The sequence below is a fragment of the Mugil cephalus genome, chromosome 17 (genome assembly GCF_022458985.1).
Source record: "Mugil cephalus isolate CIBA_MC_2020 chromosome 17, CIBA_Mcephalus_1.1, whole genome shotgun sequence".
In the NCBI taxonomy this organism is placed as follows: Eukaryota; Metazoa; Chordata; class Actinopteri; order Mugiliformes; family Mugilidae; genus Mugil; species Mugil cephalus.
In genome coordinates, this window is record NC_061786.1 from 13,371,838 (window position 1) to 13,383,691 (window position 11,854).

At 42.0% G+C, this 11,854-nt stretch overlaps 2 protein-coding genes across 3 annotated transcripts; one reads left to right on the top strand and one right to left on the bottom strand.

The window, feature by feature from the left end:
- The first annotated feature begins 1,452 nt into the window (after positions 1-1,452).
- Positions 1,453-8,916, top strand: dcdc2b (doublecortin domain containing 2B). Of its 2 annotated transcripts, XM_047611647.1 has the most exons (14): positions 1,453-1,629; positions 1,805-2,099; positions 2,205-2,256; positions 3,291-3,361; positions 4,630-4,761; positions 4,891-5,025; positions 5,176-5,215; positions 5,305-5,370; positions 5,529-5,697; positions 5,790-5,899; positions 6,415-6,483; positions 7,765-7,836; positions 8,060-8,137; positions 8,247-8,916. In XM_047611647.1, the coding sequence occupies exons 2-14, from the start codon at positions 1,816-1,818 to the stop codon at positions 8,313-8,315; spliced, it is 1,347 nt and encodes a 448-aa protein (XP_047467603.1). In that variant the 5' UTR covers positions 1,453-1,629; positions 1,805-1,815; the 3' UTR covers positions 8,316-8,916. The 2 variants fall into 2 exon arrangements, with proteins under 2 accessions (XP_047467603.1, XP_047467602.1); XM_047611646.1 differs by having other exon boundaries at positions 8,060-8,916.
- Positions 8,627-11,795, bottom strand: tmem234 (transmembrane protein 234). Its single transcript, XM_047611650.1, has 5 exons — positions 11,538-11,795; positions 11,078-11,229; positions 10,917-10,983; positions 9,681-9,773; positions 8,627-9,562 (listed from the first exon to the last, which is right to left on the bottom strand). Exons 1-5 carry the CDS (start codon positions 11,548-11,550, stop codon positions 9,465-9,467), a joined length of 423 nt encoding a protein of 140 aa, XP_047467606.1. The 5' UTR covers positions 11,551-11,795; the 3' UTR covers positions 8,627-9,464.
- Between the last annotated feature and the right edge of the window lie 59 nt (positions 11,796-11,854).

Sequence of the window (11,854 nt, forward strand, 5' to 3'; positions counted from 1 at the left end):
TGTTTGTCTTTGTCTGCTGCAGTGGTTTTGCTCATGTTGGTACTTAACCAAGAAGACAGTTTGTTCAGTGGAAATTAAGGGAAGATCGTTGTCTTTAGCCCTCTGTTACATGGTGTTTCTATATGGCAACAATTACTTCATCTCACTTATACTAAAAGGCAGTAAAATCGTATAAACACGTCTTAAACTGTAAATATTAGATCGCATTATATGTCCACGAAATTCTGTTTGACCTCAACTTTGCTCATGGACACTGAGGTCACAGAAAAGTGACAGATTTTGGACAAATTATTTCAAAAGAAACTGAATTGTTATCTGGGGGTAGTTAATTTTCAACGTTTATCATTACACTTTATTGTAATGTAATTGTTTTGGAAAATGCTCCTATTAATTTGTTACCATGTGGTAACTACATGCGACTATAGTTGTGAACTGTGTGCATTTGAGCTAATGGACAGTACATGGTTTAAGTCTAATCAAATTGAACTTTATTTATATAGCTCCTTTCCTACAAAAAATGCAACCCAAAGTGCTCCACACAAACAAAAACATAAAACATTGGAACAAGAAACAAAATCAAGAACCGCGTCCCATATGTACACATACAGACACATAAACTCAAACATACATTTGCACGCATACATACACACATGCACAGACACTACAAATACACAGGCGAACACACGTCCACACTCACACTAATATACACACTAAGAGTTGCGGCACACGGCAGGTTAGAGTTAGACAACTCTGAGACTGTCTACATATGTTTATTACATTCAAAAGGTTAAAATATGAATTTTATTTTATAAGTTTTAGACAGTAAATAATACACTCTTACTAAACGCTCCGTCACAAGTGGCAAAACACTGACATATATAGTCCATATAGTACAATAGTGGCAATGCTATTATTGTCCTATATTACGAGCTAAATAATAGAATTTCACTGTGTACACAATGATTTGAAAACATGAGAAGTAATGAAGTAATGATTCCTGCTATAGAGGAAATGTATCAAATTTCCTATTTGGATTACAATGAACAAGCAATCTCTCATCACGCCTGTGTCTCTTGGTATTAATATCCTCAAATAACAACCACAGAAAAAAAACTGAAATGACATTTTGTGTGTTTACATCTGATGTTTAAATGGATTACGACTCAGGCCCTTTAATAATGGCCTTGGAATCAGCTGATTCCTTCCCTCGGTCTTGCTGATACACATGATATATTTGACAGTGGCCTTTTAATTTTTTTGGGAGGGGAATCCTGAAAACTGGGTGTAGAGGTTATCTTATTGATTCAGCTTTCAACGTGGACACCCACCCTTTCCCCCCTTCCCCTGTCCATCCCTTTTGTTGTGGTTTCTGTCGATGGTTTGGCCCACAAAGCCAGTCATTGCCGGCCACGCTGCCATAGCAACCAGGAAATACTCACCGCCGTCGGTGGAGTAGTGTTCGCATGAGTGTATGTGTGTGTGTGTGTGTGTGTGAGAGAGAGAGAGACGGGGGATAGAGAGCAGCAGAACGTGGTTAGTGGGAGTATAGGCAGACCACAACAACAGACGGGACTGATTTTTCACCTTTGGCTTTCCTGCACTTTCCCTCCTTCATCCTGCACCAGACTCGTGAGTGGCCTAGCAGCCTGTTTGTGTTAATATGTGGCAGAAGAATGTGTGTGTGTGGCATAATGCAACTAAAGTGAGTAGGCAGAATTGTATGTATGTGGAGTCAGAAACATTTAAGAGGCTTTTTTTAAAAAAAAATAAATAAATTTAAATGTATGTGTGTGGACACCAACAGCTGGCTCAGAGATGGCTGCCAGCGCTGCAGCTACATGTCTCCTGCCTCCTGTGAAGAGCGTGGTGGTGTATAGGAATGGTGACCCGTTCTACACCGGAAGGAGGTTCGTGGTCAACCAGCGTCAGGTGGCCACCATGGAGGCCTTTCTCAACGAGGTGACCCAGAGCATCGGAGCTCCTCTCGCCGTCAGGAGCCTGTACACACCCAGGCAGGGCCACAAGGTCACGGACCTCCACGATCTCAGGACAGGAGCTCAATACGTCGCCGCCGGCTTCGAGAGGTTCAAGAAACTTGAGTGAGTGCAAAACACATTTGCTTTACTAATACTTTTTTGATAGTATGTTTCCCGCCTTTAAAGCTCAAAGGAAACAAGGTGAATCTCTTTCTCCATCTCATGCAGCTACCTGAATGCAGGGACAAAGAAGCAGCCTGCCACCCGCGAAGAAAACCAGGTAGGATTTTATTTTCTAAAGTGGCCATCTTCGCTTTCCTGACACTCATTAATCCCAGTCTAACCAGGAGGAATGCGCCACAGCGAGCAGGCTGCACGGTGCTCATATCAAGCAAATTTCGACGCCCTATCACTTTCACTTCTAATTATTTTCGTCAAGAAAATGTTCTGATCCTTAGCTGTAAATAGAAAGGCATGCAGGGTTTAGTTGTACGCAATAACATGATTATGCGCAACGCAGCTCCCCTAGCGCTCAAGTCAAATTGATTCCAAAGCCACACACCTGCTCTGTGCTCTGACGAGCTGGCAGGAATGACGTGTGCTCACAATCAGTGTTACTTTCCAGAGAGGACACTAATTGTGTGCGTGTGTGCCTTGGCTGCCTGCCACTTGGAAAGCAGACTTTTTTAAGTATTCGGTTTTAAAGTCTTTCCGTGTTGCGGTTGCTGTGGAGCAATGTGGGAAGTGTATTTGATCATCGTGCAGCTGAAACAAAGAGTTTCCACGCGGTGTTATCAGGGCTACGTGCATGTCCGGGCAGGCCTAGAGCCCATGATCACATGCTCCCTTCTTCTCCGCTCAGACACACTGTAAAGTAATTAAATGTCCACCACTTCAAAGCAAAAACAATAAGGGGAGATTATCAATGTCTGCATTGTTCTGGCCCGACCGATCCTTCCCAACCACGGTATCAGAGGCAGACGCGGATATTGGCTCCAGATTTCATCAATATGGGACGACGCTGGCGAGAGGGCTTCGCGAGAGGCCCCCAAGATCAGACACGGGTGCACAAATGTGCCATCGGAGGAGTCTTGGACATTGGCATTAGTTTCCATGGCTGCAGCGCCCGGAGCTGACAAGTCAGTCATTACGTACTGGGGATTAGTGACGGGGGTGCGGAGTAATCGATGCGCAGAACAGGAATGACGTAAATCTGACGAGGTTTACTTTAAATATATACTGATGAGAAAATGACTGCATTGTGATGTACCGTGGAAGCTGTGATTAAACTGATTTTCTGATTGTCCCTTTCAGGCTAAAGCTATCCAGAGGCCAAATGTGTCAGCCAAATGGAGGAAGTTTATACCTGTACCTTGCATTATACAGTGAGTTGGACAAAAGGCAAATAAACACACACACGCAATTGTGATTAGTCATATATTTAGATAGTAGCGAGTGAGATTGCTTTGTGTGTAATGCTTTTGTGTGAAGTTTAGGTCACTAGTTGCTACAAGTCGTTTTCAGTGGAGGCTGGCGTCATGTCGGTAAATGGGCATCCTGGAGGGGAAGTGTGTCCACCTTCACTGAACGTATGGGGTCAGGAACCCACTTTTCTTAGTAATCTGGATCGGACATTACAGAAGATATACACTATTCAGCCACAACATTAAAACCACTGACAGGAAAAGTAATAACCATCTTGTAACAACACTTTTGTACCTGGCAGTGACCCTGATCCCTAGCAAGATGCAGCCTGACACAGGCACACACACACAAAAACAGTTTAGGAACAACTCACAGCACAAGGTGTTGACCTGGTCTCCAAAGTGATCAAGTATCTATGAGATGATCCACACAGGCCCCTCCCCTCAAACCATAAGATCCAAGGGAGGCCTACGCAATATTAGTAAGTGGTCATAATGTTATGCTTGACATGTGCAGGGAAATAAAGGTATGGTCATATGTCGAACCACCTCGCATTACCTCCTGCTGTGGACTAGGCTATGTAGCTGGATCATGGCACAAGGGATCGTAAGATCTTGTCCTGTGTATTAATGTATATGTTAGACAAGCCATGGGATACTTTTAAAATACCTAGAGCTTGGTGACATTGATGCGACACACTTGATTTCAGGGACACCTACTTTAGCACAACGACACAAAGATCACTTGACGCGTCGATCGCTCGTATGCATTTGTTTCACCGGTTCATTTTTTAAAGGGATGGAGACATCGAGCTTGGGAAACACTTTTACAGCGACTCAAGAACAATGTAGCTGGCCGAGCTTTTGTGACTTTTATCACTCGTAGTGTGAACACAGCATGGGAAAACAGGACATTCTTGATCCAGCGAGGTTAGACTCTACTGACTACTACTTTAACTCCCTGACTTCCTGACACGATATATCAACAACCGTTGAATGGTTTTCCATAAAATTTGATACAGTTACCCACATTCCCCAGATTTATGAAACTTTATATCCAGAAAGCGGTATTATTTTCATGGATTTTGGCAGCATTAGAATTTTTTTCAATAAGGAATCATATTGGAGGATCAGGTTATGACCAGCGGAGACAGGAAAGCAACCAATAACTCTTTCAACATTATGGGCTTTTTAAAAATGCAAACGTCTCCTTCGATGTTTCCCCTCAGTGTTTTCCGGAACGGAGATCTCCTCTGTCCACCATTCCGGTTCATCATTCCCCGGAGCATGCAGCAGGACCTGGAGCAGATCCTGAGTCTGATCACAGAGAAGGTCAGCTTACGGACCGGAGCGGTGCGCAGGTCAGACTGAGACTCTGTCAGAGAGGAAACTCACACGCACACATACACTCACACACACACACACACAAACACACACACTCTACTGAAGACAAACAGCGAGATAGAGATCTAGTAAATATCCCTTTTCAGGCTGTGCTCTTTGGAAGGAGTGACTGTGTCCTCAGCTGGGGAGCTGGAGACTGGCCACTGCTATGTTGCCGTGGGAACCGAGAGGTTCAAGAAACTTCCATATGTGGAGCTGCTGGTTTCAAAAGCTGCAGAGAGGTATTGTTCTGCCGAAGAAGAAGTCCTCTGTGTGCATGTAATGACGTGCCACGCATTTAAGAAATAAAATAAAGGATTTTCATACATAACGTTGTGCAAATATATCTTTCTACTTGTTAACGCGACAGAGCTGTCTCCTCTGATTTGTAGATATTACCCTGGAAACAGGAGGCTGTTGAGGAGGGCTGAGGTGAATATTCCACTCTTAACCCTCAGTTACTCATCTTTTTTGATGCTGTGCCTTGAAGTAAATGCAAACCTTTTGTGTTTTTGTCTTAGAACAGGAAGGCAGGTAGCGGCCCAGAAGACCAGTACAGTGACTCAGCTCTGCTCGACTCCCCAGAGGTAAAAAAAAAAAAATAACTCCACTGTCTTATCCTCAATATGCTGCATGCTGCTATACCTGGACTGATTGTTGTGTCTGCCGTGTCAAGCCTTCAGTCGGTAGACAAGTGTAGGAGGCCTTTTAGTCTACGTTGTACACTCATTCAAGTGAATTTCAGTCAGACGGTCGGAGGGTGAAGTCGACCGGAGATGAAGCTGCAGCCCCGCAAGCCTCCAAGCAGAGGACCGGGAGAGAAGGAGCGGAGGAGGCCTCCGTGTTCTTCGCCAGGCCGGTGAAGATCCGCAAGAACCGGATGCAAACGAGAGTGCCACTAAGCAACGGATCCGGTCAGGGGCCCATTAACTGTATACGCAAATTAATATACTTATTTTTTTTTATGATAAATAACACAGCATCTTATTATTATTTTTCATGATAGGTCAGCCCAGCGTATTTAAAAGGGCGGCACGGAAAAAGAGAGAGGAGGTTCGAGGAGCAGAGGAGGTTCAGGAGGATGAAAACACAGCTACAGAGCTTCCTGTTGATCAGGTTACAATCTTTTTGGGGTCTCATAATTGCCTAAATAAATTAGAATAAGAATAATAAGAAGTTTTTGTTGTCACTGGTGAAAAAGAATGAAATATAGTTTGGTAGCTATTTGGTTTAGTAACAATAAAAGTAGAAACTGTGGCAGCATAAAGATAAAGAAACTATGAAGGTTATATACAATAAAATACAATAAAACACAGTAGTATGGGAATGGATTATTTAAAACAGTAAACAGTTAAACAATAGGGCAAATGGCATGTGTGTTCATGCAAATGTGTCTACTGAGGTCGGTGGACTGGGGAATAACTATGGGGGTTAGTGCACAGCAGTCTATGAAAGAAAGGTTGAAGGTGTGAGGAGTGTGACGGTTTTCTATTAGTTCTGGATTTGATAACCCGTTATCTCTTCCAAAGATAACTGAATGCTGTGTAATACACCTGGGGGATGAGTTCATCAACCCTAATAATATACGCTACAGATAAAATGTAGATCTGATTCTCTGGTTCTGTTTAAAGAGAGTTGCGGAAATCGTGGAGGACGAGGAACAGAACAACACAGAGGATCCTCTGCACGGCACCCAGCAGGTATAAGCAGCGTTTATCACCACCGCTTTTCTTCTGAAAACCACATCCATTATCTCTCAAGTCTAGCGTGGGGGCAATGACTACATAATGAGCAGACGCTGGGACACATTTTATCGTTCTGAAAATTACCGGACTGCACAGATGAAATTCAAAAAGTGAATTTGATTAAAAGAGAAATTAATTAAATGGAGAAACTCCTCATAAAACAACACAATCTAGCTGCTCCTGGGCCCGTGGTTCCCCTAAAATCTGTGTGGTAAATGTACAGATACCTGTAAAAAGCTATATGCATTCTGTTGTGGACATGTATTTACACATTGAATTCATTTATTTCTATATTATAGTATCTTGTATTAGAAACAAGAGCAAGTTATAGACAGAGATGCCTTGAATTAATTGAGAAAATACAGTCATAGTATCAGGCCAGCATTAGAATAAAAGAATCACCCTGCCAGTTTCTTACTATTAACACAAAGAGTAAAGTATATTTACTCAAGTACTGTGCTCTTTTGAGTTACTTCTACTCCTTAAAAACTCTAGGGAAATTACTGTACTTCCTACTCCACTACATTTTTTTTTCCTGGTAACTTATTCATTAATTTGCAGGTTGGGTGTAATGATACCAACTGTAATCAACAAATTATAATTGTTCCCCAGAGCTCCTACTGCCCCGGCTGAGTTAAAGGCAGAGAGTATTTCTACACTGCGGTCGGTGCTTTTACTTAAGTACAAGACCTGAGTTCTTCTCCCATCTCTGCCTTTGAGTAACCAATGACATATGCTAAAATTGTGATGGTAAAATTGCCTATATGGATTGTGTTTTAATTAGCAAATTAACTATGTTCTTAAGGTTCAAACCGAATTAGGAAAGATAGCTTTAAGGTTTTGTGCTCCGGCTGCATGGAACAACCCACGACTTAATCTCAAAATTCAAAAGTTAGTATCCCGAATGAGTTTAAAAAAAAAAAAAAAACCTGACCTGAGCATTTTTGTGTTATGCAACTGTGATTTTATGTCTTATAAAAGAGATCTTTGTTCTCAATGGGACAAATCTGGTTAATTAAAAGCGAAATAAAGCTCAGAAGAAAGTTGGGAGTTAAGAAAAAGACTAATATTTTAATTTCTCCAATTTCCAAAAATGGATCAGATCAACAAAGCACTATAAAACATCTTTTCATTCAGTAAAATATTATCATCTAAGAACCAATAAAACCAATGAAAAGACATTATACTCTATATAGATACCTAAAAAATAAAATAATGTCTGTTTTTTTCCTCAAGGGTCAAGCACAAATTATAAAAAGTGAGGAGCACAACGACAAAGAACACCCACACGAGTCCAACGGAAAGCAGGTAGAGTGCGACTGAGTGGGATTTTACATCTAGATAACAATAATAATATTTAATGTGTCCCAATAAAAAGGTTCACTTTTTTTTTTAAATTGTGTATGTGTGTGTTTGTTTTATAAATTGAACAGTGGGCCATGGCTGAAAAAATACTGGTACATACGCCCACACACATGCAAATAATAAGCCCATAAATGCAAAATAGTTACATGTCTTTGTGTTTCATAAGGAGCCTGAGCTGGAGCCGACGTCTTCCAAGTCGAGGCCTACGTCGTCCGCCTCTCAGGGAATCAACAGGGAAGAAAAGGTAAGTTTTACCATGACAGTTTTTTTTTTATTGACGTCGCCATCACTGACGCTACTAAAGTCATCTTTTCGATAATTTTTATGCCCTTTTCATTATCTTGCCGTGACAGGAGAGCCCGCAGGACGCCCCATCAGCTACAGCAGAACAGAACCAGCATCAGGACATCACAGCGTCGTAACGGCCGACAGGCGAGCGAGTACTGCTTCCACAACGCGGCTTAATGAATGTCTACTTCCTGCCGTTATTTGATAGTTATTAGTGTAGAGAGACAGGACGTATCGGAGTGTGAGAGAGGAGCGAACGGTCGATTAAACTGCTAGTACTTTAAATGTCGCAAAGAGCCGAGTAAATCAAGCATTCATTCATTTCTCTCCTTTTAGAAAATGTCTGGCTCACAAATATAAAATGAGACGGACACGGCTTCATAAACTTCACTGTACAGTAGACCTTTGTTCCATTAGTCTATTCAAAATCAAGATGTTTCACTGCTCATGGTTTAGGTTTTTATTGGGAACATCTGTGGGCGGTGCACACCTGAAACTCATGTGACTCGACCAGACACTCAAAGCGTTTCGCACAGCTCTTTATGATATCGTGATCATACTGTGTGTAAATGTTCAATGTGTTATGTTACGGAAAAAGTTAGGCCTAGTTGTTTGTGATGGACGAAGAGTGATGTTGCCAACACTTTATTAATATTAGCTATGACGGTGGAAAAGTCTTCTACACAGTCTTGTATCAATTAAATACTGTGACGATAAAAACATATATATATATATCACTATGTGTTTCCGTAGGTCTTTTTCAGGCATGTTAACAAAGAATACCATGGTATATTTGCTTTTCCTCCACCTGCACACTGCTCCTCCAAACACATGCTACAGAGGGCAGCCATTGGAAAATGTCCCCCTTAAACAAGAAGGCGACATCCGACTGGTTTCGTTTCAAACCCCCGTCTTATTTGCATGTGGTGTCCGTACCACCCGCGCAGATGCCAGTCACACGGCGGGGCCCGCGGAACGCTTAAAGTTAACAAGCGACGGCTTCTATGGGCGCACCATAAATCTAGTCTGGGTCTGGGGTGAACCCTACGTGAACCCTCCTCCTCCTCTTTAACTTGGTGGTAAGAGTTTCAGACCAGGTCTTTTGAATCTCAAGCGGAGATTATTTAAGCACGATCCTCCCACGTTGCTCTGAGGAGGTCGAGCCTGAATCTAAATTGCCCCCCTCTTCAGTCCTGGTTCCCCTCTGCCCCGGCATGCGTCGCTTCCTTCGCTGCTAAATGGAATCTGCTTTAATCTCGATCTCCGTTTGCGCGCAGGCTGCGTCACACGGTGTTTGGTTTCTCTGGGTCTTTGTCGTGAATGGAGCTTATAACGCAGAGAGTGATGCCGGCCATGGTGAGGAACATCCCCACGATGGCCTCTGGAGAGAATGAGAGGAAAAAGAAGGTCAACCAATTGTAGTGGACCAGTCCCCGGAGAACACATGCAGACTCCTGGCGGTTAAATTTTTGTCCTTATAGGCAGCACAAGTGACTTACGTTTGCCTCCGAACTCTTCACCCAGTAACTTGCCAGTGAGCAGAGTGCAAAGGAAGGTGAGAGAGTTGGCCACAGGAACAGCGAGGGACAACTCTGGACGAGAGGAAAGGGCACAATAACAAATTGCGGTCCAATAAATTGACAGGATAAAGGGGCTTCCACATAATTTTCTTATTAATGTTATGGTGGAGAAAGACAGGAGGTAACAAGGTTAAGATGGATCGCTCGCAACGTGGTGCGAGGTCAATATGTCCATTAATAGATCTTTAACAGTTCACACAGAACACACAACATGTGAGGTGATATTTATGTTGTGCGGACTATTTTGAATGAGCAGTTAATTATTAAAATCATTTCAAAAGCATAAATCCGATGTCCGTGACTCTGAGTCATTAACATTTGCTGCCTCCCCTTTGGCTAACATTATAGTTCACTTAATATCGTTGGGTTTTTGCAGACATGGCTTGAGTGAAAAAGCAATTTCAAAAGGTCAACCTGGTCTCCATAGAATCGTGACTGGCATTGATTGTATTATTTCATGGCATTTTCCAGATCAAAATAATCTGCAGATTATTACGGGATCTAAATAAAAAAACAACAACTAAATAGGTGTTTGTATGATGAAACACAGTTTAAGCCTGAGCTCTTTCCTTCCGCTGGCCTTTTACACAGATCGGTAAAATCATTAAATATTGTGCATCCTGGCTCATTGTCACGCTGCCATTGCTTACTCTGGCACTTGAGAAGAACAGAGTTGCGATAAAACATTTTCTCCCATAAGGATGTTTAATAATAATAATAATGATAATAATATATTTCCAAAGTCACGCAGCATAAAAATACATTTCTGTCCCTTTAAATATTGACAGAAGGACATATCTGGGCATATGGACTCAGTGGCAGAGCTCAGTCATAACAAATGTTTTGGCTCCTCACAGCAGGAATAGCACAGGTTTATTGAAGACCACTGATGATTACAACTTACATTTAGCCTCTAGAATGACCCTTTTTGACATTCTGACTTGTCACAGCAAGAAAAATAACATAAATGATGTCTGGATCAAAGAACCAGTATTTACTGTTGCAGGGTTTCCCCTAAATGCAATGCAGCTTTTTTAAGGTGTCTCACACGCCAGACTCCATTGATAAAAACAGTAATTCTACCCTGCAGAAATTTGAGCTGATCTAATCTGGGCTCGCTCTGTATTCTACCCATTAGATTATGTGGCGTTTTACCTGTGGTCGACAGTGTGTAATAGTAGACCAAAGAGCCGCTCTGGTTTAGGAGGAATGGCACCAGGTACTGGACAGCAACACAAGGCAGAAGGGGCAATTTTAAAAAGGGATTACGAGGACAGATTCAAACGGGCATTAATAAAGTGGTCTCCTGCATTTACCTTGAGGTTGAGGAAAAGAAACTTGACCTCGGCCAGGATCTGGGAGACCCTGTTGGTCTTTGCCACATGTTCTATCCCTTCTGTGCCTCTCTTCAGGAGAGGATTGGTGCAGCCCCACAGCACTGACACCAGCAGGAGACTCAGCAGCTCCACTGAAACGCAACACAGTCACGTCTATTCATATTCTACCTGGAAATAATACTGATATTGTCATACCATATCACTGTCATCGGGTTAATAGTCTACAAACCACAGCTAGCACCTGATTTTAGCCAGCTACTTCCTTAGCATGGGAGATAAATTCTTAGCTAACACTGCACTAGCTTTACGTTATTTACAACAAATAGGAAGCAGGTACTTATACTAAATATACATTAATTTTCAAGATAAAACTCTTAACTTATTCTTTCAACTTAAATATGATGATTTGTAACGATAAATTAGCTTGTTAGCGACTCACCTACTGTCACCATCGTGATGTAAACAGTCACTCTCCAAGTCGCATTCAAGACTGCTCTTTACTTGTTGGCGAATATTATTTAAACAACGAGACAATTTCAGATACATGTGTTAATAAAAGCTATTCCAGAACTTATAATAAAATAGTTGTCGGAAAGGTAATATGGCGACAGCAATGTTAATGAAATGCAACAATTTGCAACGAATTGTTTTTATCTTGAATGCAGCTTTGAGTTTTTTTTTTCAGTTGTGTGGCCGGAAGGTGCCAACAGAGGGCGCCGTAATAAATCACTAACCCTTTCTCACGTCCTTCTTTTT

What these genes read in the sequence shown, in the direction of transcription:
- tmem234 (XM_047611650.1), bottom strand. An exon ending in TTACACACTGTCGACCACAG is followed by an intron (nt 9,774 to 10,916) that starts GTAAAACGCCAC and finishes CCTCTCGTCCAG; the next exon opens with AGTTGTCCCTCGCTGTTCCT. An exon ending in TGAAGAGTTCGGAGGCAAAC is followed by an intron (nt 9,563 to 9,680) that starts GTAAGTCACTTG and finishes CATTCTCTCCAG; the next exon opens with AGGCCATCGTGGGGATGTTC.
- dcdc2b (XM_047611646.1), top strand. Translation starts at nt 1,816, where the DNA reads ATGGCTGCCAGCGCTGCAGCTACATGTCTCCTGCCTCCTGTGAAGAGC. An exon ending in GGCTGTTGAGGAGGGCTGAG is followed by an intron (nt 5,216 to 5,304) that starts GTGAATATTCCA and finishes TTTTTGTCTTAG; the next exon opens with AACAGGAAGGCAGGTAGCGG. An exon ending in CTCTGCACGGCACCCAGCAG is followed by an intron (nt 6,484 to 7,764) that starts GTATAAGCAGCG and finishes TTTTTCCTCAAG; the next exon opens with GGTCAAGCACAAATTATAAA.